General features: G+C 43.7%; 1 protein-coding gene across 3 annotated transcripts in view; it reads left to right on the forward strand.

The window, feature by feature from the left end:
- The window catches only part of si:ch211-218g4.2 (rho GTPase-activating protein 39), a 65,189-nt gene that overhangs the window by 15,343 nt on the left and 23,945 nt on the right, over positions 1-25,901 (forward strand). Inside the window, exons 1-2 of one of the 3 annotated variants that reach the window (XM_020051843.2) lie at positions 11,002-11,134; positions 13,350-13,778. In XM_020051843.2, coding sequence (XP_019907402.1) covers positions 13,393-13,778 — 386 coding nt within the window. In that variant the 5' untranslated portion in view covers positions 11,002-11,134; positions 13,350-13,392. Of the gene's footprint in view, positions 1-11,001; positions 11,135-13,349; positions 13,779-17,353; positions 18,987-25,901 lie in introns of those variants that run through there. The other 2 variants (XM_010891842.3, XM_020051844.2) reach the window with 2 other exon arrangements.

Below are 25,901 nucleotides of genomic sequence, written 5' to 3' on the forward strand. Positions count from 1 at the left end.
AACCCCAAATCGAAGGATGCGTTAATCTTTTCTGGTTTTATTCGTGTTTCTAAGTGCTTCAAAATATTGTTGAAAAATAAATGGCAATTTCTCAAAAATGGTATTGACATTGTTGTATATAAAAATCAAGATATCTGTAGAGTCAGTTAACCCACGCACGTTTGCAATCGTGAACACCCGCACACAAATACATTTTACCCATTAACATTATTAGGACCACCAGCAATTTTCAAAATGCTAATTATAGAAATAAACTGTTATTATACACCTGCACAATTATTTTAAAGTCAATGTCGTCAGCAGCCAATGATAACCAATGGATGCAATATTCTGAGATGCAAAGCAAGCAGAATCACATGGCCTACCTGTATGGACCATAGACTGTATAAATAATGGACGACGCCCTTTCGCTCTTTTCCATTGGTGAAAAATGAAGCCACCAGTGTCCTGATACGGCGCTGACATCTTGGACTTGCGTCTGCGCAGATAGCGATCTTGGGACCAGTTCTGCGCAGTAGTTATGCGCAGTAGCGAGAAGGAAGTAAAGCCGTAAAGCCGCGAAATCAACGGCCCCTCCCCTGTGCCCCGCCCTCACTCTCCCTCGCAGAATGCGCATACCGTAATCAATCGCAAGTCCAAGTACAGTACAACCTTTGCTTGTTAAACCTAGACGATATGTTATAGCCTAACTTACATCATGTTTAACCTTAATTTAGAATAGGCCTAATACAAAAATAATTGGTAACTTCTAGCTAACGATCACCTGCTAGCTATTAACATGGCTATTAACGAGGCTTGTTGTCTTTTAGCTAACGTTAGCTAGCCCATTACATTTATTTACTAATTAAATAGCTTATAAATGTAACTTACCGAAACAAATTCAAAGATTGATTGGAAATGCCAGATCGGTTAGCACAATGTACTGCAGAACAACCCATTATGTCCGTGTGAAATTATATCAATTATAGAAATTTAGAGATTAAATGTAAAGTTCCAATCTCCTCAGTCCTCCGAAGATTCAGTGGCTCCTCGGCTCAGATAGCTGTCAATCACAGCTGTGAATCACGACGTCACACCACCGTTTTTAGAGGATTAAATAACTAACTAAAAACAAACTTATTTTAAAAACAAACTCTTGAATTTACATTAGCGTGATACAAACTACAGTAAATGACAGAAACCAGCTTCGGAAAAAATATATTTGAAGGGTAATTTAATTGTTTAGTTGGTCTCGCGTCCCATTGAATAACATGGGGAGGGCGGGGTTTTTGACCTATACTGGGACCACTCACCAGGGGGCGATCGAGACCTTTTGGCTTCACTTTTCAGGGCTTGTGCGGCACGCTTGGTATGGACGGAGTTGAGGTTGCATCAAATGCATATATCATCCTTTGGCAGAGTGCCAACACACCTTTTCTCCTTAAATATCGTGATTAATTCCATATAATGTTTTATCTTGAAGGCTGCCCATATGTTACAGCTATCTAACAAATTGTTGCCAAATCTTTAAAAACATTTCCTGTCAGCTGTGTTGTTCAGTGCATTTGACAAATTAACCTTGAAACTTGAACTATATAATAAATAACACTTCAACTAATATATAACACGATCGAGGTAGGCCTATCGCCTATCATTGTTCTGAGAAAGATGCGTCGATTATAACTAAATGGGTCGGCTAATATACACTCACCTAAAGGATTATTAGGAACACCTGTTCAATTTCTCATTAATGCAATTATCTAATCAACCAATCACATGGCAGTTGCTTCAATGCATTTAGGGGTGTGGTCCTGGTCAAGACAATCACCTGAACTCCAAACTGAATGTCAGAATGGGATAGAAAGGTGATTTAAGCAATTTTGAGCATGGCATGGTTGTTTGTGCCAGACGGGCCGGTCTGAGTATTTCACAATCTGCTCAGTTACTGGGATTTTCACGCACAACCATTTCTAGGGTTTACAAAGAATGGTTTGAAAAGGGAAAAACATCCAGTATGTGGCAGTCCTGTGGGCAAAAATGCCTTGTTGATGCTAGAGGTCAGAGGAGAATGGGCCGACGGATTCAAGCTGATAGAAGAGCAACTTTGACTGAAATAACCTCTCGTTACAACCGAGGTATGCAGCAAAGCATTTGTGAAGCCACAACATGCACAACCTTGAGGCGGATGGGCTACAACAGCAGAAGACCCCACGGGTACCACTCATCTCCACTACAAATAGGAAAAAGAGGCTACAATTTGCACGAGCTCACCAAAATTGGGCAGTTGAAGACTGGAAGAATGTTGCCTGGTCTGATGAGTCTCGATTTCTGTTGAGACATTCAGATGGCTTAAACAGAATGAGAACATGGATCCATCATGCCTTGTTACCACTGTGCAGGCTGGTGGTGGTGGTGTAATGGTGTGGGGGATGTTTTCTTGGCACACTTTAGGCCCCTTAGTGCCAATTGGGCATTGTTTAAATGCCACGGCCTACCTGAGCATTGTTTCTGATCATGTCCATCCCTTTATGACCACCATGTACCCATCCTCTGATGGCTACTTCCAGCAGGATAATGCACCATGTCACAAAGCTCGAATCATTTCAAATTGGTTTCTTGAACATGACAATGAGTTCACTGTACTGAAATGGCCCCCACAGTCACCAGATCTCAACCCAATAGAGCATCTTTGGGATGTGGTGGAACGGGAGCTTTGTGCCCTGGATGTGCATCCCACAAATCTCCATCAACTGCAAGATGCTATCCTATCAATATGGGCCAACATTTCTAAAGAATGCTTTCAGCACCTTGTTGAATCAATGCCATGTAGAATTAAGGCAGTTCTGAAGGTGAAAGGGGGTCAAACACAGTATTAGTATGGTGTTCCTAATAATCCTTTAGGTGAGTGTAGATGCACAGTTTTTACCAATTAAACAAGCGCTTTCTCAGTCAAACTGTTTATGTTTATGGGCGTCCAGGTTTTCGCGCATGATGATCACACACAAGAAATGAGCCGCTCAATTGTAATTTTGGTTTAAATAACGATGTTTTTAAAACATTAAATAAATAAAAAACAAGCATGCAGCCTGTCATAATTATTTCGCGCACCTTTAGTTGGTAACATAACAGATTACAGTTACTATTTTTTTGTAATCCGTTACTCCCCTACTCTGATTATATACATATATTATATAGGAGCCACATGTTTTCTGCGCATGTCTGGTGATCGCTTGCTGGCTGCGTTTTGTGGTCTTGTCATAAATAAAAGGCTCCATGACCTGCCTGGGGAGCTGTGCAGCACAGAGCTTCAGAAACGGGTTCCCATTTTCGCGGCAACGTACCAGGGTTTGTCTTGTCTGTGCTCATGTGCCTGTGTGTGTGTGTGTGTTTGTACTGTGTGCAGTGTCTCAGGGATACAGAAAGGCCACCACTCCATTTCTTCCACAGCCAGGTGTATTTTAGGAGTAGACCGGGTGTTAGAGGAGATTGTTAATAAGGGGAATGCGGGGAGAAGAACGACGCTTTGGAACAAACGCAGAAAGAGGGAGTCAAAGAAGGAGAGAGACTACCGCGCAGAACAGCTGCTTAATATTGCTCTGTTGTTAGTGGTGTGCAGAGTTGCTAAGAACATGAGCTCCGTAGAAAGTGAACTATTTAGTGGGCTTCCCACTGATTTTTCGCGGAGGGAACAGGGTTTCGGAGGGATAGCAAATCGGGCAGCACCATTGTTCTCCCTTTACCGTATTCTGGTTGCTCTCAAATGTGTTTAACGGGAAACAGGTCGCTACTCGCATGTCTCCACACCCTTGCCACACAATGATAACGCACTCCCATTAGTGATCAGGTAATGCTCTACACAAATGCCTCCCGGTGTTTGATTAACGACAAGCTTTTTGACACTACTTGTGAAAGAGAGTGGGGGAGAGAAGGGGAAGAGGGGAAAAGGGAGGGAGAGGGATAGAGGGAGGGGATATTTGAATTAAAAAAATGGGAGTTAGACATATCAAGTACAGAGGAAGGTAGAGTATGAAGCGTAAACTGAGACATACCGTCAGGACTTTAGACCATGTAGGGTTGCTTAATTCAAAAGGGGATCATATGAGGAACCAGGCGTGTTTTTTTTGTTTGTTTATTACTTACTAATATACCACATAGTAACAGGATTACAGAAGTAACCTGTTTATTACTGTTGTTTATTACTAATATACTACATAATAACAGGATTACAGAAGTAACCTGTTTATTACTGTTGTTTATTACTAATATACTACATAATAGCAGGATTACAGAAGTAACCTGCGGCAGCTGCAGAATTGCGGTTATAACAAACAGAGCAGTGTCTGTGTGTGACAAAACATTATGGCCCAATCTTGATGGATAATACTCTCAGGAACACGTGGTTCTTCTGTTTGCATCACAACCCTTTAGAGTGGGAAGGACCAGGCAGTATATCAGACTGGAAGAAAAAGAATGTCATCTGTTATAGTATACTTATTTCTCTGCACAGAAGAGCATACAACAGTCCAACGTTTTCCTGGACTTCCCACACATTTCTGGTGCATTTAAAACATAACTTTTACGATTTAAATGTTATTAGCAATCAGTCCAAAACGTTGCTTGAGGTAAGAAACAAAATATTGGTTGTGTTTAATGCATTAGCTTTTGCATTGTTGTTTCACCCATTTGGGAGCGCAGTATTAGTCCAGCCTATTAGTGTGTCCAGCCTGGGAGAGATGAGTTGTCATTGACTCAGTGCCATGAAGGAGTGGTTTGGCAGTCACAGACCTAGTGGACAGAAACCTGGAAATGTTCAAAGTTAAGAGAAGCTGTGTGAATCTCATGGCTTAGCAATGCCCTAGTTAGGCAGGCCAAAATGGTTGTAACTTACTGAGTCTGCACACACCTATATGGATGCCCTTACATTGACCCAAGGTCTCTATCTGTGTTGCTAATTCTCCACGGCAGGAAGGTGAAAGCTAATTTTAATTTAGTAGATTAAGATTTATCTGTAGTTATGTGAGTAGGTAGAGTGTGCCGATGCTAGGAGAGAAACAGACTGAGAGGAAGTGGGAGAGATGTTTAAATGAGCTGGGATGCGTGTAGTGTTCAGTCCTGTGTGGGCAGGGTGGGCGCAGAGTAAGGATCCATGCATAAATGACAAAGAACAATGACTGCTGATAGTGGAGGAACAGATGGATAGACATACAGATAGAAGGGAGAGAAGACTGAAAAGAAGCCTTCTAATCCAGTTGTTAGTGGAGCTCTGTTCACAAACAGATCCCACAGAGCAGCAGGACAGCATGACAGTTAGACACAACCAAATCATCAGAAAAACAGCAACTGTTTGACACAGTGTTATAATATTGTTACTAACCCAAGAATAAGAAAAAAACCTGACAATTTGTTGACTTCGGGAGCCTGGTTTGGCTTTGGAGAGAAGCCTCCAAGGCAGGAGTGCATACTTTCCAAATGAAGGTGGAAACAGAGCTGCATTTTCTAATATCCTGGCAAATGTATGACCACATTTAAGAAACATTTTCCTCAGAGAGCACAGACCCGCAAAGAATTTGAAAACAAATAAAAAGGAAAATAAACTCCCGTATCTGTCAGGTGACTTTTTCTCATTACGACCCACTGCAATGAGAAAAAAGGCAACCAATGGAGCACATTGTAAACATAAGCAATATTTATGTAGATTTATTTTGCTTTACCATTTATAGTTCTCACACAGTTGTTAAACTGTACACAGCTTACAATATAACATTTGTATTGGGGAACGTAATAGTAGAATTTCAACAGTAATTTAAAATGATGGTCAGTTAATATGGCCCGTCCATCGTTAACCCCTACACTCTGTCATGCAGGGTTTTACAGTGTTGTTATGACCGCATTACATTCCCCATTTTCAGTAAAGCTGTCTGTCCTGCGGTGTGTCCCAGATGAGGCTGGTGACTGTCTGTGAACATGGAGACATGGAGAGAGTTTCACTAGAATGATAATATATTAGTGTTTGTTGGGTTTGATTTCTGACCTCAAAAACACCTCAAAGAGCAGGATGTGTGTCCAGAGCTTCCTGTCTGTCCAGCGAGAACAGAAACAATCCTTCTGTCTGCTGTAATGGGACAGTTCAAGAGAGGAACATACATTTGTCCTACATTTTGTGTTTGTGTGTATGTGCGTGCGCGCTTGCATGTGCTTGCATAGTTTTCAGCAGGCTTAGCAGAAAAGACACGGCCAATCAGGTTATTTATTTGAAGAGCTACAGTCTGTGTTGGTTGAGCTGGGGCAGATCACTCTATCTGTGTGTGTGTGTGTGTGTCAATGTGTGTGTGTGTGTGTGTGTGTGTGTGTGCACCACAGTCACGGTTAGCCACGTGTGTGTGTGGATAAGCCCAAGGTATTAGGGGTGTGTGGGGGCCAGACGCCCCATGACAGAGTCCAGACTTCCATGTTTATTTACTGCCTGAAGTGAACAGAACAGGTGAGCCTTGTTGCCGTGGCCACACGCCTTCCCTCTGACTCCTCCCACCGCAGTCATCAAGGCCTCAGTAACAGCTGAGCAGGACTGTGGGAGCTGGAAGCAGGGAGGGTCAGATCACACCCAGGAACACGCGGAGAGAGAGTTGAGAGAAGTTTCAGGTGAGCTGAGCTGTTTTCCAGAATCTAAAAACGTTTGGCGGTCTTGATATTTAGACTAGCACTAAATACCTAGTAAAGTGAACCTGTCCAACATGCTCGTCACTGCGCAGCTGGCCCAACGGCTCCAGGCGAAGAGCTCAAAATACTCCAGTCTTTGATCCACGCCACGAAAAAGAACCCAGCTATGGAGGCCCAGAGTTGTGGTATGATGGTAATTATGTGTCTCTCAGTTACCATTTTTTAAGCTTAGGATGGGTGTCAGCCCAGGATGATATTGACCACCTGGCATAGATGTACTGGTATGGGCAGCTTGGCATAAACTTACTGGTATGGGCAGCCTGGTATAGACGTACTGGTATCGGCAGCCTGGCATGGAAGTAATGGTATCGGCAGCCTGGCATGGAAGTAATGGCATGGCCAAAAGGGTTGGCACCCTTTTAGGAATTATGTTGATATTGATATTGAACACAATTTCTAAACGATAGAAACATTGTTTTAGCTTCAGATCCTAATATTTCCTTTTAAATTAGAAAATAAACAGAAATGGCATTGGATACATTATTGACATCCTAGATTAAATATCTTGTAACACAGCCTTTGGCCAAAATAACTGCATCAAGCAGTTAAGCATCACCTCTGTACTGGTAGTTTGGCCCACTTTGCACAAACTGATCTGGCTCTCTCAGAAGGATCTGTGCTTTTCAAGTCTCCACAGGTTTTCAGTAGGATTTAGATCTGGTCTAATTACTGGACAATTAAGAACAGTCTATCATTTTATCTTAAACCATTCCTGGGTCATTCTTGAAGCATGTTTGGGTTCATTGTCCTGCTGGAAGACTCATGACCTTTGACGGAGACCCAACATTTATTTTGAAGGCTTTATTGTGTTTTCTGTAAACAGAGATGGCGTTATTTTCCAAAAAGCTTTCATTTGCTCACATCTGTCCACAGGAGATTGTCCCAGAAGTATTATGTTAAGGTGTTTTTCAAATTGTTAGGTTTTCTCATAGCTCTCTTAGCAGTGGGCCTGCTATCAAACAACTCCCTTTCACTGAGTTGACAACAGATGGTGAGTTAAAATATTGCACCTTGTGTCTGAAGGTCAGATTGAATCGGTGTAGCCGTTGATCGAGTTGCTTTAGCCACCATTTCAACAATTCACTTGCTGTGATCTTGTATCAAGTTTTGTCCTGTGGCCATGCTGTGGAAGGTTGGCGACAGTGTCATAAGCTTTAAGCTTCTTGATAACATTACCTACGGTGGAAACAGGAAAACAACGGTCTCTGGGGATGGGCGTGTAGCCTTGAGATTGTCGATGCCTGGCTACATACTTGCGTATGACCTCCTCAGAAATTTTTTGGGTTTTCTTTGTTTTCTCCATTCAGGAGAAAACACACAGTGACACAAAACAGGAGACTGAGTCCATTTCTCCATTCAACCTGGTTGGATGATATATTGTGTTTACCTGCAACAGACTTACTACTAGTAGAAAGTTCCGTTAATATTGTCCCGGACATCTTAAGATTTCTTGGACAACCTGACTTAACGGTACAGACAGCCTGACACAATGGTATGGACAGCCTGACGTAAAAGTGTGGACAACCTGAAATTATTGGTACAGGCAGCCTTAAACAGTTACTTTTTCTCGGACCCTTCCACTACTCAGACAAAATCTGAGATATAAATCTCTTATCCCCCAGGGGATTTGAAACAAGGTAGTCTCATTTCAAATTGCCTCTGAACGAGTTTGGCCTCTAATACCTGATTCCTCATGTGAATGGCTTCAGGTCATCAGTGGTGTTGTCATACTGTAGAACTGCAGGATGGTCTATCAATAAATGGAAGCATTCATCTTTGCTCTGTTTTGGCAGCATGTTGTTTACTGGACAAGGACACTGTGTGGTGCAGAGGAGAAAAGGACAGACCAGATCCACATGTCTATAGAACAAGTGTGCCACGAGTAATAATATATATATATATATATATATATATATATATATATATTACAATAATAATGGTAGCAGCCTTACAGGAGAAAGGAACTAACAAAACTAACCAGTATCCAATGTCCCATTGCAGCTTGGATGTTTTCTGGCAACAGAGGGCTGTTGTTGTTGGGGTGCTGCTGGCTGTTTGAGATGGAGCGGGGAGGAGGAGTTTATGATGTCTACATGTGTTTTGTCTGTCTGTTTATTCCTCTGGGCTGCAAATGGGAGGCTTCTGTTAGTTCCAGAGTGTTTTCAAGCCTTGTTTTCTCAACCATCCACAAGGGAGATGCATTGCGTGGTCGCTGATCTGTGCTGAGGCGCCTGCTTTGACTGGTGTTGTTTGTGTTCGTGTGTGTGTGTGTGGGAGAGAGAGTTAATGATGGATGTTATATATCAGTCCTCTAGAGATCCTTGAACCAAATCAAAAATTGGTTCAGGTTTTGGCTTCGCAGCATGATGTCTTTCTTTAATTAGAATGCACTCAATGGGATTCTCTCCCAGTGATCTCAGGGACAGCAGTGGCTGTTTATTCTGGAATCCTGTGTCTGTTGTTGGTAAATTCTTTGCAGTGGGAGTGATTTAGTTACTGGATGTCTGTCGCTCCCTTTCCCCTGATCTTTCTCTTTTCTCTCTCCTCTCATTCTCTCATCTTTCTTTGTCTTTCTCTCACCTGTCATTTCCCCTGTCCCCTTTCCTTTGTAAAGTAAGCCCTGCTCCTTGTGAGAGCTGTGTGAGCCTCATGTCCAGTCAGGCCTTGTTCCTAAAGGTTAACACTAGACATGCCAGGTTACTCACATTTGGCACTACTAAAGATTAAAAGATTGTTTTAAAGCTATTGCCTGGGATTTTGCAAAAAGATTTAAAAAAATATATCTGTGGTAAGGTATTGCGCTATATAAGTGCTGTTTTGCACAGGTAACCAAATTACGCAAAATAAAATTCATACTGAGTTACTGAGCCCTCTTTAAAACAGACACAGTAAGTTCTGATCCGCAAAGCCTCTGGGGCACAATAACACAAGACAGCCGGCAGATCCTGTGAATCATGAATCCACACAGTGTTTTTATCTGTACCTAGCCTGCTGTGTATTTCCCCAGAGACAGATATGGTCGTTCTCTAGTAGGAAAGGTCTCTCTCCAGTTGGAAAGGTCTCTCTCCAGCACTGTGATACTCAATAGAACCAGCTCCTTTCTATAGGCTGTGTTGATGAAGACACCCGTTGGTGACCTGTAATCCCCCTGTCCATCTAGATGTCAGTGTTTCTGACTCATGTCATGATGCCATGTTGTTTAGCATGAGCTCTGTGGCATTAGTCTCATTATGTCCATTCCTGGATGGGGTTGGATGTGGTGACATTAGGGCTTCATAGCCAGGCTTTGCAGGGTGGGCAGCATTATTGAGAGGAACAATAGCAGACCAGTGGTTGGGAGGCTGGGACCACTGGAGCTGGGTGTGTTTGTGTTGGGAGAGGACATGGTGACGAGCACAACAAACACCAGTCAGGGGTCTTTCTTTCCCAGACTGGGGGGTCTGAGGACCAGCACCTTCTTTCCCAGACTGGGGGGTCTGAGGACCGGCACCTTCTTTCCCAGACAGGGGGGTCTGAGGACCAGCACCTTCTTTCACAGACAGGGGGGTCTGAGGACCAGCACCTTCTTTCACAGACAGGGGGGTCTGAGGACCGGCACCTTCTTTCACAGACAGCAGGGTCTGAGGACCAGCACCTTCTTTCACAGACAGCGGGGTCTGAGGACCAGCACCTTCTTTCACAGACAGGGGGGTCTGAGGACCGGCACCTTCTTTCACAGACAGCGGGGTCTGAGGACCAGCACCTTCTTTCACAGACAGGGGGGGTCTGAGGACTAACTAAGCGATCATCTTTACTGCTGTCTGTCTGCTTTTCTGTCAGCTGGTGGTGGTAAATTGAGTGCTAATGTCCATCTGTTAGATTGGTCTGGGCCGTATGTGACAGTGCCCCTGTGGTTTGTCATGTGTTGTTTTAGCTTGCAACTACGGACCCAACTTAAAGCTGGACTCAATATCCCACTGCACCTCATGTGACAAAGATTAGCTTTAAGAACTTTCCACCTCTCTTTCATCTCTCTCGTTCTCCCTGTCCCTCTCAACATGGGATTGTGGCATTTGTTGAGGAAACATTTAGCGCTTTGTCAAAGGGATTGGTTCTCTTACACATGTCAATGAACAAGCACAGTTTTCGTCCACATGAGCACTTTCCCAAAATATGTTCTATTCCTGGTCTGGTCAGCTGGTCATGGGATATGGGTCAGTGGCCTGTGGTCACCTGAGGTGTCTGACAGAAATAGAGACTCCAGTGTCTCGCTACCGGACTGTCCTAAAGCCATAGAGACGAGGGGTACTCCCCTTTCTTTAGTCAGTACTGCGCAGCCACCCAAACATACTTCTTCTCAGAAATACACACCTCACCTCAATTACACACATTCCATCAATCCAACACTCTGGAAAAACAGTAATTGTAACTGGATGTGAGACTCTTCAATTCAGGACAGGTAGGTGTCCATTTGGAGAGGTAACACAAGCTTTAGAACATGTCTTGTAAATTTTTTTATGTACATTTTAGATATTTAGCAGACTGCGATCTGTGGGCCATCCAAAATGTGTGTAGTGAGTATGACCTAATGGTAACATTGTAGTTTAGTTTCTGTGTATTATGTCCTGAGGCTTTTCTGGCTGTCCATTACTTGTCATAATGGCATAATACTCAGGATACTGTGAGAAAATGCTGGTGTGAAAAATGTTGGTAGATTTTCTTTTTCTTTGTGTGCTTTGACCATTTGGGGGAGGTGTGTGAAGTTATCTTCCATTTGTTTCCTTTCTGGCATGTGTGGGAGAGTGCCTCTAGCTTTCTTTACTGAAAGGTTTTAACAGGTGTGTGTGTATTACAAACTTAACTATAAATATTGAGGACAAAATGTCCCCAAACTGGTTAAATCAGAAAAATGACCTGGCAGTATGGTTACTTCGGTTGAGCATAGGGTTACAATTAAAGTTAGGTTAGGATTAAGATAAGGTTTAGGGTTAGGATTACTAAAATAAGACTTTTTTTAAAGGCCTTCAACTCCCCATTCAGATTTAGATAGTGTGTGTAAACATAAATTACTACAACTGAGTACTCCAAGAATAGTGACCCCTGGCAAATCAGGGAAAGGGAGGACCTCTTAGAGCTTATTTTTGGCTTGAGGGTTTGGTTTGGATTTTTATTAAAATGTTGGTCTCCAAAAGCTGTGTGTGTGTGTGTGTGTGTGGGTGTGTGTGTGTGCATGTGTCTGTGCCTGTGTGTGTGTGTAGCTGGGTGTGAACTGTTGAACCTGTGGTTAATGAGATACACCCGCTGCATGCCATCTCCTTGTACTGAGATTACCCATGGGTATATTCAGCTGCCTGTCTGTCATGACAGCTTGAACCTACTGTACACTGTACCCTCGGAACAATGGCTGACCCATGTATCTGTGTGCGTTCAGTTAACATCAGTAAATGGCCATATATACTATAATGCAGATATCAACAATATTTTGGGTTTGTTTGTATGTGAATGAGGGGGAGAAGAACGTACAGTACACAATAAAATACATTTCCTCTGTCTTTATCTGTATCTCTATATACTATATCTCTTTGTCTTTATCTGTATCTCTATATACTGCATCTTTCTGTCTTTATCTGTATCTCTATATACTATATCTCTCTGTCTTTCTGCCATGTGGAGAAGAGCCCACTTAATCCCTGGCCTGGCTCCTTTGTTTGGCCTCTTCATGATGAGATTAGACCCTGGGGGCTGGGCCCAGGCAGCCGGCCTAGAGAACCCTCTAGTGGGCTATGGCCCCTGTTCTCACTGGCCTGAGGTTAGCCCTGGAGCTCACCCAACCATAGTCAGCAGGAGAGCAGGGGCTCAGGAAAAGGTGTTAAACACACCCTGCTTCTTTAATTACTTCATTCCCTCACCCACCGATGTTTGTAATCTGTCTTTCATCCTGGGTCTGTTTCACTGGCTCTCACTTTTCAATGTTTGTTCCACTTTCTGTTGGTTAAAGAACAGAACTACCTAACCCAGGTCTAACTCTGTTGCTACAGAACTACCTAACCCAGGTCTAACTCTTTTACTACAGAACTACCTAACCCAGATCTAATTATGTTACTACAGGACTACCTAAGCCAGGTCTAATTGTTACAACAGAACTACCTAACCCAGGTCTAACTCTGTTACTACAGAACTACCTAACCCAGGTCTAACTCTGTTACTACAGAACTACCTAACCTAGGTCTAACTCTGTTACTACAGAACTACCTAACCCAGATCTAATTCTGTTACTGCAGGACTACCTAAGCCAGGTCTAATTGTTACAACAGAACTACCTAACCCAGGTTTAAATCTGTTACTACAGAACTACCTAACCCAGGTTTAAATCTGATACAACAGAACTACCTAACCCCGATCTAACTCTGTTACTATAGAACTACCTAACCTAGGTGTAACACTGCTATAACAGAACTATCTAACCCAGGTCTAACTCTACTAAAGCAGAACTACCATGGTGATTGTGACCGGCTCATTTTGTTATAACTGTACATTGATTGCAACCAAATTTCTTAACATGTTCGATCTCACAGTTTTTTTTCACACTTCACAGCCCTAGTACAGACCACTCCTTTGATCCATCCTTAGTGAACTTTATTTCCCATGTTCCGGCTTTTCCCCCCTCTCTCTAGCTGTGACTGGGTGGAGATCGTGGAGCCACGCTCACAGGAACGCATGTACGTGAACCTGACCTTGGGGGAGTGTGGCTGGGAGCCCCCGCCTGGCGTCGCCGTGCGCCAGTCCGACGGCAACCAGTGGTGGGAGCTGTTTGACAGCCACAACAACCGCTTCTACTATTATAACAGTACCAGCCAGCAGACCGTGTGGCATCGACCCCAGGCCTGTGACATTGTTCCCCTGGCCCAGCTACAAGCCATGAAGAGAAGCTCAGCCATGGGCCTGAGGGCCCCCAGCAAGCCCCAGAGAGGGGGAGGGGGTGGAGAAGGCCGTCGCACACCCCTCCTCAACCAGGCCTACCCCATGCCCCCTGCCCAGGACCCTGACAGCAGCGGGAGGTCGACATCATCTAACAGCCTGGAGAGCAGGAAAGACGCCCCTAGGTAACGTCTATAACTTATCATACATCATAAAGTATGTATGTCCATGTATTCTTGATTCAGTATGTCTACGTGAATTGGAGGGATTCCTCCTATGGGCTACTTTGCCGTTGCTTCCAGGATGGCTGACTCAGCAGTTGTATGGATCCTGAGTTACCTGGGTCTACATGGCTTATCTTCATCTAGAGATTTACTGAGGATTAAGCCTAGCCTCATGCCGAGCTCAACCACATGAATCACTTTTGCTTGGCTACAGCAAACCCTACTCTGCCATGACATCTACTCAATATCGGCTACATTGGACAGCTCCGTTCCCTCAGCCAGGTCAATATTGTGTTTCAGCTTCATTAAAACAGATAGAGAACTGTGAAAAATCTGAAGGAGAGTAGTGAAGAGGATGGTATGATGTTCTGGACAAGATGAAGATTGGTAGAGGAAGAGAGTCCTAACAGAAAATAGGATTCAGAAGTTGGAGGACATGTTTAAAGAGATGGTCAGGGACATTGTTTTGGAGTGCAGTCGGGATTTGATAGCATGACAGCCCTGTTATATTAAGATTGCTGCAGATGGTAATGGGATTGTTAGTCGCAGGATCTTTAGTCAAACCTGCCTGTGTATGTCCAATTGGAAAACCCTAGTTGGTAAGCCCTATTGATGATCCTGTTAGCTATGTATGGGCTAACCTCAGGGGCCAGATCTGAGCCTGTCTGAGCCTTACCAAACTGTCAGAATAGGGGATAGTAATGTTCAACACAGGCAACGTTCTTTTTGGCTACCTGACAGCCATTTAGTAATGGATTTGTGGAGAGCACTTACCATTGCTAACATTTAACTGTCATTATAAACCGGGTGGTTTGAATCCTGAATGCTGATCGGCCAAATGCTGTTTATATGAGAATGTACACCACAGTTAAGACTTTTCACTGTTCTAATAGTTTTTGTAAGCAGTTTATAAGAGCAATAAGGCCTTGAGCTTTGTGGTATACTGCCAACATACCACAACTCTGTCCAGGCACTTTGTAATGCTTTGTACCTATGAACAGCCACAGAATATTTAAATTACGGAACAAGGATTGTGTTATATGGCCAATATACCATGGCAAAAAGTTGTTCTTAGGTACAACGTGTTCCAGCGTGCCTGAACACAGAGCTTAGCCGTGGTATCTACAAATAAAAGATGCCTTATTGCTATTATCAACTTGTTACCAACACAACTGAAGCAGTTAAAAGTGATGCAATATCAAACCCGTATACCCGTGTATGATGCAATATCATACCTGGTACACAGTCTCATATTCCCAACTATCTGCCAAGCAGCGTTCGGGATTCGAAGCACCCGGTTCATAATTGCCATATAAAACACGTCTGTGTCTTATTGTCTAACTTTGGGCCAGGACAGATTCTGAACGCTTGGCTACCTCAGAGCAGATATTACAGTATGGGTAGAAACCTGATGCCTTTTTTTCTTACTTTTAAGTGATTTGACATCTTGTTATACTTGGCATACTATACTTGGTTCTTCCAGAGCTGTACTGATTTGCTGTTTGTTGTCCTTTTCTCATGTCTTTCCTGTGAGGAACGTGGCAGAGAGAGTGTCTGCCCTCCACCTCACCTCTGGGAGTGAACCCTGACGCAGCACCTCCTAAACACAACACATACAGTCCAGACAGACAGGAAAGAGATGTGCTCCAGTCATGGAGAATTACTCTTCTACTCTCTTTCTCTCCTTCCCTATTCAGAGTCCAATGTCTGTCACATGGCCAAATACACTACATAAAATGCTGTTTTAGTTCCTCACACTCTGTATTTGTCGAGACTTTCAAACGCACTCCCCAGTTTGTACACACACCTGTCGGTGTCGGAGGAGGGGTCTGGTAATGAGTAGTGATGGTTTAGACATTACTGATTAACCATCTCTTCCTCCAACTGAATAGTTTCAAACTAAAGGCTAGTCCATATAAGGACTAGGAGTTTCCTTATAAGGTCAGTGGTAGCACAGGACCCAGACAGTCTCTCTGACTATCTATTTCTTTCCCTATCGTTTCACTCCCTCTCTTTCTTTCTCTCTCTCTCGCTCTCTATTTGTCTCTCCCTATCTCTTTCTCTCCTTTTCTTTTAATTCAATTAAATTAGAAATACATTCTCATCATGACTGAACAATAAACATCTGGCCGAAGCATACTTTGGAGATATTTGTTGATTTATAATATGAACCAAGGTTTGAATCCTGCTCGTGGATTAGCCCAGGACGGAGGGCAGTGCAGTTGGCCAGCACCATCCTGGGTTGGGGGCTTTAGCTTGCCTTTGACTTTGTAGAAGGCCGGGAGGTACGTTCCTTCCAGTATAATGATTCATTCTAATTGGCTGTTCTGGTCCTGAGGCCTCAGTGTGTTTGTAGAACAGGTTTGTGCAGTTAGCACCAGGACCAAATTAGCCCCAGGACCAAGTTAGTCCCAGGAACTGTTGGATGAAAGCTTTGGACGTTTTACTTGATTCTTAGTTTTGCAGGACTTGGTCAATTTGTCCAGCTAAACATATTGCTCATACTCCATGTCAATTATACCAGTAGAAAACCTTGTTCAACTTCTCTGTGTCAAATCTTTATTTGTTTCTTTACGGCGTCCAGGTCTGGCAGTACTGCTCTAGCAGGTACAGGTATGGCAGTACTGCTCTCTGTAGGTCCAGATCTGGCAGTACTGCTTTAGCAGGTCCAGGTCTGGCAGTACTGCTCTAGCAGGTCCAGATCTGGCAGTACTGCTCCCAGCAGGTCCAGGTCTGGCAGTACTGCTCCCAGCAGGTCCAGGTCTGGCAGTACTGCTCCCAGCAGGTCCAGGTCTGGCAGTACTGCTCCCAGCAGGCCCAGGTCTGGCAGTACTGCTCTAGCAGGTCCAGATCTGGCAGTACTGCTCAGTGTAGGTCAAGGTCTGGCAGTACGCGTCTAGCAGGGTCAGGTCTGACAGCACTGCTCTAGCAGGTCCAGATCTGGCAGCACTGCACCATGTAGGTTCAGGTCTGACAGTACTACTCCCTGTAGGTCCAGGTCTGGCAGTACTGCTCTCTGTAGGTTCAGGTCTGACAGTACTACTCTGGAAGGTCCAGGCTCTGCTTTAGGCCATGTGCTGTTGGGAACAGCAGGCATGGCTGAACGTCAACCTCTAAATTGTGGTCACCAAATGCAGAATTTCTTTCTAGAATAGTGGGCAATTTGTTGATTTAAATGTTGCAGAGCACATGGCTTAGGTAGAAACCCTGGTAAAGGTCCTGTTTCTGGTTAAATAATTATCTTTTGTTAATTTTGCCATATTGCCAGATTAATAGATTTAATTATGTTGTATGTTTTACCCCCTACACCACTTTGACTCTCTCCTCTGTTTTCTTTTTCTCTTTTTATTTTCTCTATTTCTTTCACTCTTTCTCTTTTTTCTTTCCCCATTCTCTGTTTCTGTCTCAACCTCAGTGAAAAGTGACGGCTCAGAGAAGAGACCTCAGAAATGGCGCTCAGCCTCTTTTCGGATTCACTAGTATTCCAGACAGACCTCTTCTCTACTTGTGTGTGTGTGTGTGGACATGTAAATGTGCGTGCATGTAACTGAGTCAAAACTAATTCCACTTACACTCCACAACTCCCACGCTGAAACATGGTTTTTAGTTACACGCCCTCAGACATGGGCTGCGTTGTGTCAATGACATCAAAGTTTATTCCGCCACGTCCCTGTTTCTTCCATCAGCCTGGAGGCAGTGGTTGGACAGCTCCTCGGCCCCTGGCTCTGCCTACTGCCACTGACAGACATTATGCTCACGTACACTTAAGGGTTACAGATTTTCTGCCTCAAACCTCACTGTCCCTGCTTTAGAGGCACTTGAAATATGTTTCTCTTCTGTTTTGTTTGAGACTAAATATACATTTGACCCCTCCGGATCATTTCTGTGGTCTCTTAAACGGAACGCAGTGGTGGATGTGGTAAGAACGCGGTCAGAACAGGCCGTTCCCTGTTTCCCCGGGTCCACTCTGAACTGTTATTCATTGATTGACCGCATCTCGTAGCATGGGACCTTCCTTAGCCCCAACAATCAAGCTCCCTTGGTCACCACCACGTCTCTCAGAACTCATTTGGAGTGTGTGTCTAAGAGTCATACATCATGGGAGGGGTTTTGGATGGCAGTTGGCAGAGTTCATTTCAAAGTATTCAAAATGTGTGGTGATACTTTGACATTCAGACTGGTGTATTTACATCACTGCCAAACCCGAGGGAATCCTCCTTTGTTATCTGGCTCTGCTTCCATAGGAACATAAAATAACCTTCTTGTTTCTGTCACCACTTTTCGCTATCTCCTCTGCAGCTCCTTCACTGGTGACATCACGCCTCTCCAGGTCTTGAGTTTATTTCCAGTAAAAATCTGTCTTAACATGTTTCTTGTCAGTTCTACCTTTTGGAGCTAATTTCAGTTCTACCTCTGGACTCCTACTCCAGGGATGTTGAGTCAGCCTTTAATTATCTCTATATCATTTTCTTTTTTTCGGTCTCTCTATCACTTTCTCTGTGGCTATCCTTTTGACCATCCCTCCCTGCACTGGCAGGAGAACTGGGAATTGTGCTCTGCCTGCCAAGTGCCATACCAGTCCTGGTTAACAGATTGAAGGTGGTTCAGCGCAGCATGCTCAGCCCAGAGCTGGGAGCATTAGAATCAGCCTTAAATGGTAACACACATCCCCTCGTTATGCTCCCTGGACAGGCCGGTTAGGAATTCTGGGATGTTGACATGCCGAGCCTCAACGGATGATTGACAGTTCTCATTAAGCTACTGTTATCTTTTGTTTGGGAAAAGTTGGAACCTCTCTCAACCCTGAGTTTTAGCTATAGGCTCTCTCTCTCCCTATCGCTATCAAATGTGTGTTTGCTGGTGTGTGTGCCACGTTTGTGTATGTGAATGCCGACTATCATTTTTACTTTGTCAAAGTGAATTGAAAGCGTTAACACTATTCTAATTAGGGCAGGAGGAAAGCAGCCTTGCGTGGGTTTATAATAGGTCGACGTGTTGAGCATTGGATGTGGGACTGGAGACTGGAGTAGGCTTCTGCTTCAGGCGCCTGTTTTCCCCACGGAGGAAGAGCTATCTCTGGGATACCCAGGAGTCCATGGCCCCCCTCTACCAGGGACAGGCTGGTTCTTCTCTGCATTTCTCTGTGACTCTACGGGACCAGCTATGAGGGTGAGGGATCCACTGGATCTGGTCATAATGGGATCGTGTGGAGGGAACAGATGGAGAGAGATAAAGGTGTTGAATGATTGGGCTGAAAGCTTGGGGTCATGCCTGGGGGTTGTGTGGTTTGTACCTGATAGCGCTTATTTGACCACTTGAGTTGACTCAGAGAGAAAGAGCAGAACGTTAGACGAGAAACATTTGTCAAGGCTGTCAGTGATGTTTGTTGAAGACATTCTAGGAATACATGTACTGAGAGTGTTCTGTTGCGGGTGGGCTTGTGTGTTTATCTGTGTCCTAATCAGGCTTTGCTTTGTGGGGGTTTGTGACATATGGGTTTCCCCCCTGGCTTATTGCCCGCCCATCTTCTGGTGTGGTCCTGTTGGTCACTGTATGCCAGCGTTGGGTGAAGGCAGGCAGTGGGACATTCACTTTGTTTGTTTTGTTAATTATTCATTTATTTACTTACATTTTTTTGTCCATTCTTGGTTGAAGCTGAGGTGATCTTTTGATTTTCACAGCTACCTCTCTGCGGATGGTGAGTGAATCTGTGAATTTATATAATGAACAGTAAATACTGTAAAATGTAAGCTTTCAGTTTAAATAGGTACAAAATATTCTGTTAGTTGTTTGTAGAAGTTATTACGGTTCTGGTGACAGCCTAGGATGTGGCAGGCAATCCCATTTCTCTGTTTTAGAGACGGGCACTGACAGTGAAGGTGCTCAACGTGAAAAGGCGGCCATGTAGTTATTAAATGCCTTTTTCTGTCCGAGCTCATATCTGCATGTAAGTGACTCTGGAAAATAACTTCTGCTAAATAACTAAAATGTCAGATGTAAAAAAATTTGTATGTGTGTCAAACAGACACAAAGACAAAATGCATCCTTTTACACCCCCCCCCATGTAACCCTCCCTAACTACTGTTTTCCTCCACAAAGAGGATTTGGGTTTGGAACGGTAATCTGGGGAGTGCATTCTGGTATTATCTCCGTCCATATTGGCAAATCTGGACAGATTAGATGGTTGTTGTAAACATCTTTCATTTCTTAAGGGAGAGAACAAAGGGTGAGATTAAGCCAAGCTGTTTTACACAGAGAGATCAAAGGAGCCAGCTCTGTTGCATCCAAACAGCCCCCATCTCTGTGGCTCTTCCCCATATGTCTAAACACACCCAGCTGACAGTGGCGCTATGGAGACCACAGGCACTTAGTTGGAGAAATTGTTATATTTTATAAATCCATAGCACAAGCAGTTATAGTGAAACACTAATCCTCTTACTTGGATGTGAAGTCGTCTCCGGCCCAAACCCAGCCTGAGGTTTTTCTCTTCTCTGTGTCTAAACTACCTAGGTTTTCTTTTTGACCCATGTCGATAGTGTCTAATCAGTAGTGGAGCTTCCTCTGTTCTCCCCGAGAGTCTGTCTTTATTCAATCTCCGCTATAGAGACTAATCTGAGTCTGCCTGGGCCCTGTATCCGGCTGTATCTCCTGGTGTTTTGTCTCTGCTCTCAGTTAGTCTGGCTGTGATTGGTCGAGAGGACTGGCAGCCGTTCCAGGGCTCTGTGTGTGGTGGGTTGTCATGACATCAGTCCGTCTGGGTGGCAGCAGGTGGCGCAGGTGGACGTGCCTGATTCCCTCTGCCACCCCCAGTTGGCAGGCACATGGTTGGCTTGGCCAGGATGTCTTGGGTTCCGGTTTCAGGGGAGTGCTTTATTTGTTTGTGGAGCTCGTACACGCCCTTTCCTTGCATATCTTTAACTTCTCGGGGCTTCTATTGACACTGGGAACTCTAGGGAGGTGTGTGAAGAGAAGACATGGCGGTGAAGGGTGGGGACGGGTGTTGAACCGTCGTCTCCCGCCGGGATCCACATATGGACTAAGGCACAGTTTTTCACTGGACCACAGCTCCACACATTTTCAGGAGAATTGCTAATGAGGTTTGGATATGTTGAGCATTCCTCCTAGGTCAACCTGACCACAAACAGCCCCAAACGAGAACTCTCCCAGTTTAAAACCATCTCTCACTGTGTCGTTTTCAAGTGCCTGGTAGTCCAGCTCATTTACCACAGTAATGAGAAGCAAATCTGTTTGTGAGCAGATTTCACTCTCTCTGCGTTTGTGTGTATGGTTCTTGTGGCCGTGAGGCTCATCGCTGCAGTGTGGAGTGTGGCCAGTTGTGTTCAGCTTCATCAGGCTGGTGAACATGAAGAGATAATGCTAGAGGGAACAAGGATCTTTATAAATAAACCGAGATGCGAACCAATCTGTGTTTTACCGTCGGAGGCTAAAGATGACCAATGGGAAGAACCTTGGAAACCTTTCTGAATATTGGCACGTTCCAGCATGTTTCTGTTAGGAAACATCCACTCCTAAACAATGAAACATTTGGCTGAAAAACATTGTCTAGACATTCATAACATATTCTAGGATCCGTTCCATCTTGACTTCGTCCCTACAGGCTTCACATGTATGGTTCTGGTGGGCTATCTGACCAATATCAATGGGCGGCACAGATGCAACAGGACTAGGCTGGGCTGCACTGAGCTGGCAGGACTGACACTGTTTACAAACAGCCATGTCATGGGTATAGTGTATTATAGTGGTGTGCACTAATATTGATAATTCAATATGACATTCAAAATAAAATATGAGAGAGGCATATCCTGATATTGTTTAATCTTTTCTAGTCCTTTTTGAAGGAATAGAGGGTGATTTGATTCACCTGAAACATGGAAATAATGACTGTAGCCCAGTAACAGTTGTAATAGCTTGAATAACTTGAAATTCCAAATACTAATTCAGAAATTTGAGAAAATAAGTGAATAGTAAAGAGAAGCAATTTACACTAAAAACGCTTTCTCCAACAAAATAGTTACTTTGCTAGCTAACGAAGTCTGGCTGATATTTAGCCCTCTGATTTAGTTTATGCCTTTGTTTTTTTTTGCAGTGGTTAACCTCAAACCTCTAGGTCACCTGCCGCCCCAATGTTTTGCCCTACTCTTCATCGACTGCATTCCACTAAATGTATCTATTTACTGTTAAAACCACGGTCAATTCCATCCAGTCTAGTTTCCGACAAAGCCAAGCCTAGATGGCCACATCCCAAAAACCTTTCAAGTTTCCTTCTGTCCCCACCTAGAAAAAACAGCCTTCTTCTCCGCTTACTTAAGTCCTGTCAGTCTTTCCTTTCTGTTACAAAGCAGTATAATACACATGGACAATACAATAACTGAATAACTCAGTCCTCATAATCACTGACCCACAAGTTTTTATGACACCATTACATTGGGATGGGCTGCCTTCTCTGTGACAGAGATAGCATATTTTAATTTGTTATGGCAGTGTTGTGTGGTCTTAAATAGTGGTCAGATATATTTTACATGTTAAGATAATGTTGTGAAAACCGGGATAACGTTAGTTAATTGTTATGGTAGTGACAGATACAATTTTTGTTTTACGTTATGGAAATGATATGATGATGGGAGATTCCCAGCCACAAAGAACGAGTGAAAACTCTGTTGTTTGTTTCAGTTCAGTTCTGGCATGCCTTAGCTTTATACCGGCAGGCAACATGGTTCCATTATTTTACACACCATTAGTTCAGAGGACTTGGATTATAGAAATTCTGTATATATTAACTGAGCAATTTTCCATTTTAAAGCAAAATAGTTAGTTAGGTAGTTAGTTAGTTAGTTTGTTTGTTTGTTGCAGCGGAGCATGAACTGACCCCCAGTCCATTGAGCTGCCAGGGACAAATTAAAACTTGCTGACTGCTAACTGAATTTGACTTTCCATGTCCAAATTGAGTTAGGCCAGCATTCGAAAAGGTCTTTGCTTTGTTTTCCTTCTCCTTCTCCTGCTCCTGATCATCAAATTTCGCTTCCAAAAGCTATAGCAGCAATAGTAGCCTTTGATAAAACTGTGGTGTGCAGATTTGGACTAAATAATAATGTGTATTTACTTGAAGTCATATTTTCACACAGGTTCATATATATATGCACCTTCGTCATATTACATCATGTTGTGACTTATTAATAGTGTGTGTCCTGAAACAAGGATATCTGATCTAATGTTTTTGCTGCCTGATTTCCCTGACTGAAGCTTCCAGTGTTTGGCATGTTCCTGAACAGAACCACAAGACGACAGGAGGATTGTGGGCTTGTGTTTCAGAGGGTTTGTTAAGGTCGGGGTTGGCCTTAAGTCAAGGGTCAAATACTTTGTAGTCAGTGAGCTGACCCGACCTCAGTGTTCATTAGGTCTGCATCAAAAAATAGCTGCTTTCGGACTGACACACACACACACACACAGACCCACACAAACATTCACACACACACACACACACACACACAGACACACACAGACCCACTCACACACACACACACACAGACCCACATGCAGACACAGCTTTCAGGCCTTTCATATGCATTCCAAAATTCAGGAATTCCAAAGTCATTTGAAATTCTCAGCTTTCCATGACTCCTCTTTGGGATGCATCCGCCCCCTTCTCCCACCGCCTTCCTTTTTGCTTACTCACTGAAACTCTCTCCCTACAATATCACTCTCCATGTTCTCCCCCTTTACCAAACTCTCTCTCTCCCTACAATAGCACTCTCTATGTTCTCCCCCTTTACCAAACTCTCTCCCTACAATAGCACTCTCTATGTTCTCCCCCTTTACCAAACTCTCTCCCTACAATATCACTCTCTGTGTTCTCCCCCTTTACCAAACTCTCTCTCTCCCTACAATAGCACTCTCTATGTTCTCCCCCTTTACCAAACTCTCTCTCCCTACAATATCACTCTCTATGTTCTCCCCCTTTACAAAACTCTTCCTTTGCTTCTTCCTGTTGTGCTGTAGGATTGTAAGACAATGGAAACAGGCTTGACTACCTGCTATGGTTTAGTTGGGTTTGAGTGATGATTATGCTTCAGAATGTCAGCATAAATGGTTATTCTGGTTTATGAAGAGGAGATTGGGTCAGTCTGGTTGAGAGGGTTTCCACAGACAGGGTCTGTTATTTACATGGGGGTGTGAGTGCTTTGTCAGATTAGGACCACTCCCACTGTATTCAACCTTTGGTCCAATAATAACAGTACACAGAACAGAGCCCACACAAACAGGAATATGGACCCAACAGTATACTCTAAATGCTGACCTGTTGATCTTTATCTCTCTCAATCGCTCTTTCTTTGTCCTTCTCTCTCTCTGACACTCCATCACTCACTTATGTCTTTCCCCTGCTCAATTCTAAAATGTCTAGATTGTTTTCATTGCCAAAGCAACTGGAAAATATGGAATATTTCTATGGAATATTGACTATATACTATGTTGTAACAATGTGTAAATAGTTGTGAGTAGGAATGACAAGGGACAATGTTGTTGTGTGCATTGTGCTGGTTAACATTTTCATGGAAACAGGTAATAGAACTTGTTGTCTTCCCATTGAAATATTTTGGAGTTTATCAATGTTTGATTTGATGTGAAATGCTTTGATGTTGGGGAAATAAATGTCTGTAATGTGGTCAAATATTTTGCAGGAGTTTCCCTAATAGCAATGGTTTTTCTTCATTTTGGGTGAGTCTAGGTGATTATGTTTTCTCTGTGTAGGGCAATGTAGCAGCCCAATTTTCTCGTATTTTTGGGTGTTTTTAGTTTGCCAGTTTTTTTTCTAATGATTAAAATTGGGTCTAATTGTATCGCTGTTCTTGGGGTTAGAGTGGCCAAAGCCAGCTGGCATACTAGACTCTTGTTTAGGTAAATCTTCCTTTCTTTAAGTAAATGGCTTTCCTTTAGGTGAGTGTGAATGTAGCGCTCTATATTTTTTTCTGGTCTGTTTTATCCTACATGTTCTCGTATTATAACTTGTACCATGAGATAACAATTGCAAAATTCTGGGTGTTCATCCCATTTATTTTGTATTCCCTGGCTAGGTAATTCTTTGTTTCCTCAAAGATAGAGATGGGAAACCTTTGGCTCAAAGACCACATTGGGATCATGAAACTCAACAGACTGCCAATATTCAGACATTATTTGAATTCTGCAATTGACTATGTGCAGACTGTGACATCTACCAGAGCTGTGACCTGTTTTGTTTGTGATATCATAGATGTCTAGGCAATGCTGCCCCCTCCAGGTCGCCGTCGGTCCCTGTGTGCTGAGGGTGTTTGATTCTAGTCCAGTTCTGACATTTAGCTCACAACAATCTAGTATATTTCCTCTCCATCCCTCTCCATCCCTCTCCCCTCCTCTGAGAGTCTCTCTCCAGATCTCTTTATCCTCCTCTTAACATAACCATCCACAAAAGCTTCTGTCAACGAGGTAGCACTCTCTTCAAAGGCTCCTGCCTGTCACTGCACTCTGTTTTCAGATATAGAGAGTTTTTTACCGAACAGAGCTCCACTGGTGAAGCCCATACCAATGGTGCCAGTCTGAATAACCTCCTCTGGGGGAGAGGCCAAGGATGGACAGCTGAACAGGGGGAGAACAGAGACAGGGGAAGATGGGTGAAAAAACCCTGGGAAAAGAGAGTGAATTTTCCCCGGTGTTAGTGTCTGGGCTGTGGGGACACTGTAAGCTTTTATCTGCATGCAGTGCTTAGCCAAACAGGATTAGAAGAGGAGAGGAGGCAGAACAGCAGAACAAAGCAGCCCACAGAGCTGGATCTGGCTCTGCCTGGTGCTAAAGGCTTCCCTCTGGTACTCTACCACACTCCAAAGACTGTAGTTAACTCCACAACTCTACCACACTCCAAAGACTGTAGTTAATTCCACAACTCCACCTCCCTCCAGACTAGTTAACTCAACAACCCCTCCACCCTCCCAAGATTTGAGTTAACTCCACAACTCCACCTCCCCCCATCCCTCACTAATAAACAACATACAGTACATTCCCTTGCTCCGTCACTAACTCACCCTGACTGTCCCC

Source organism: Esox lucius, chromosome 12 (assembly GCF_011004845.1).
Source record: "Esox lucius isolate fEsoLuc1 chromosome 12, fEsoLuc1.pri, whole genome shotgun sequence".
Classification (NCBI taxonomy): domain Eukaryota; kingdom Metazoa; phylum Chordata; class Actinopteri; order Esociformes; family Esocidae; genus Esox; species Esox lucius.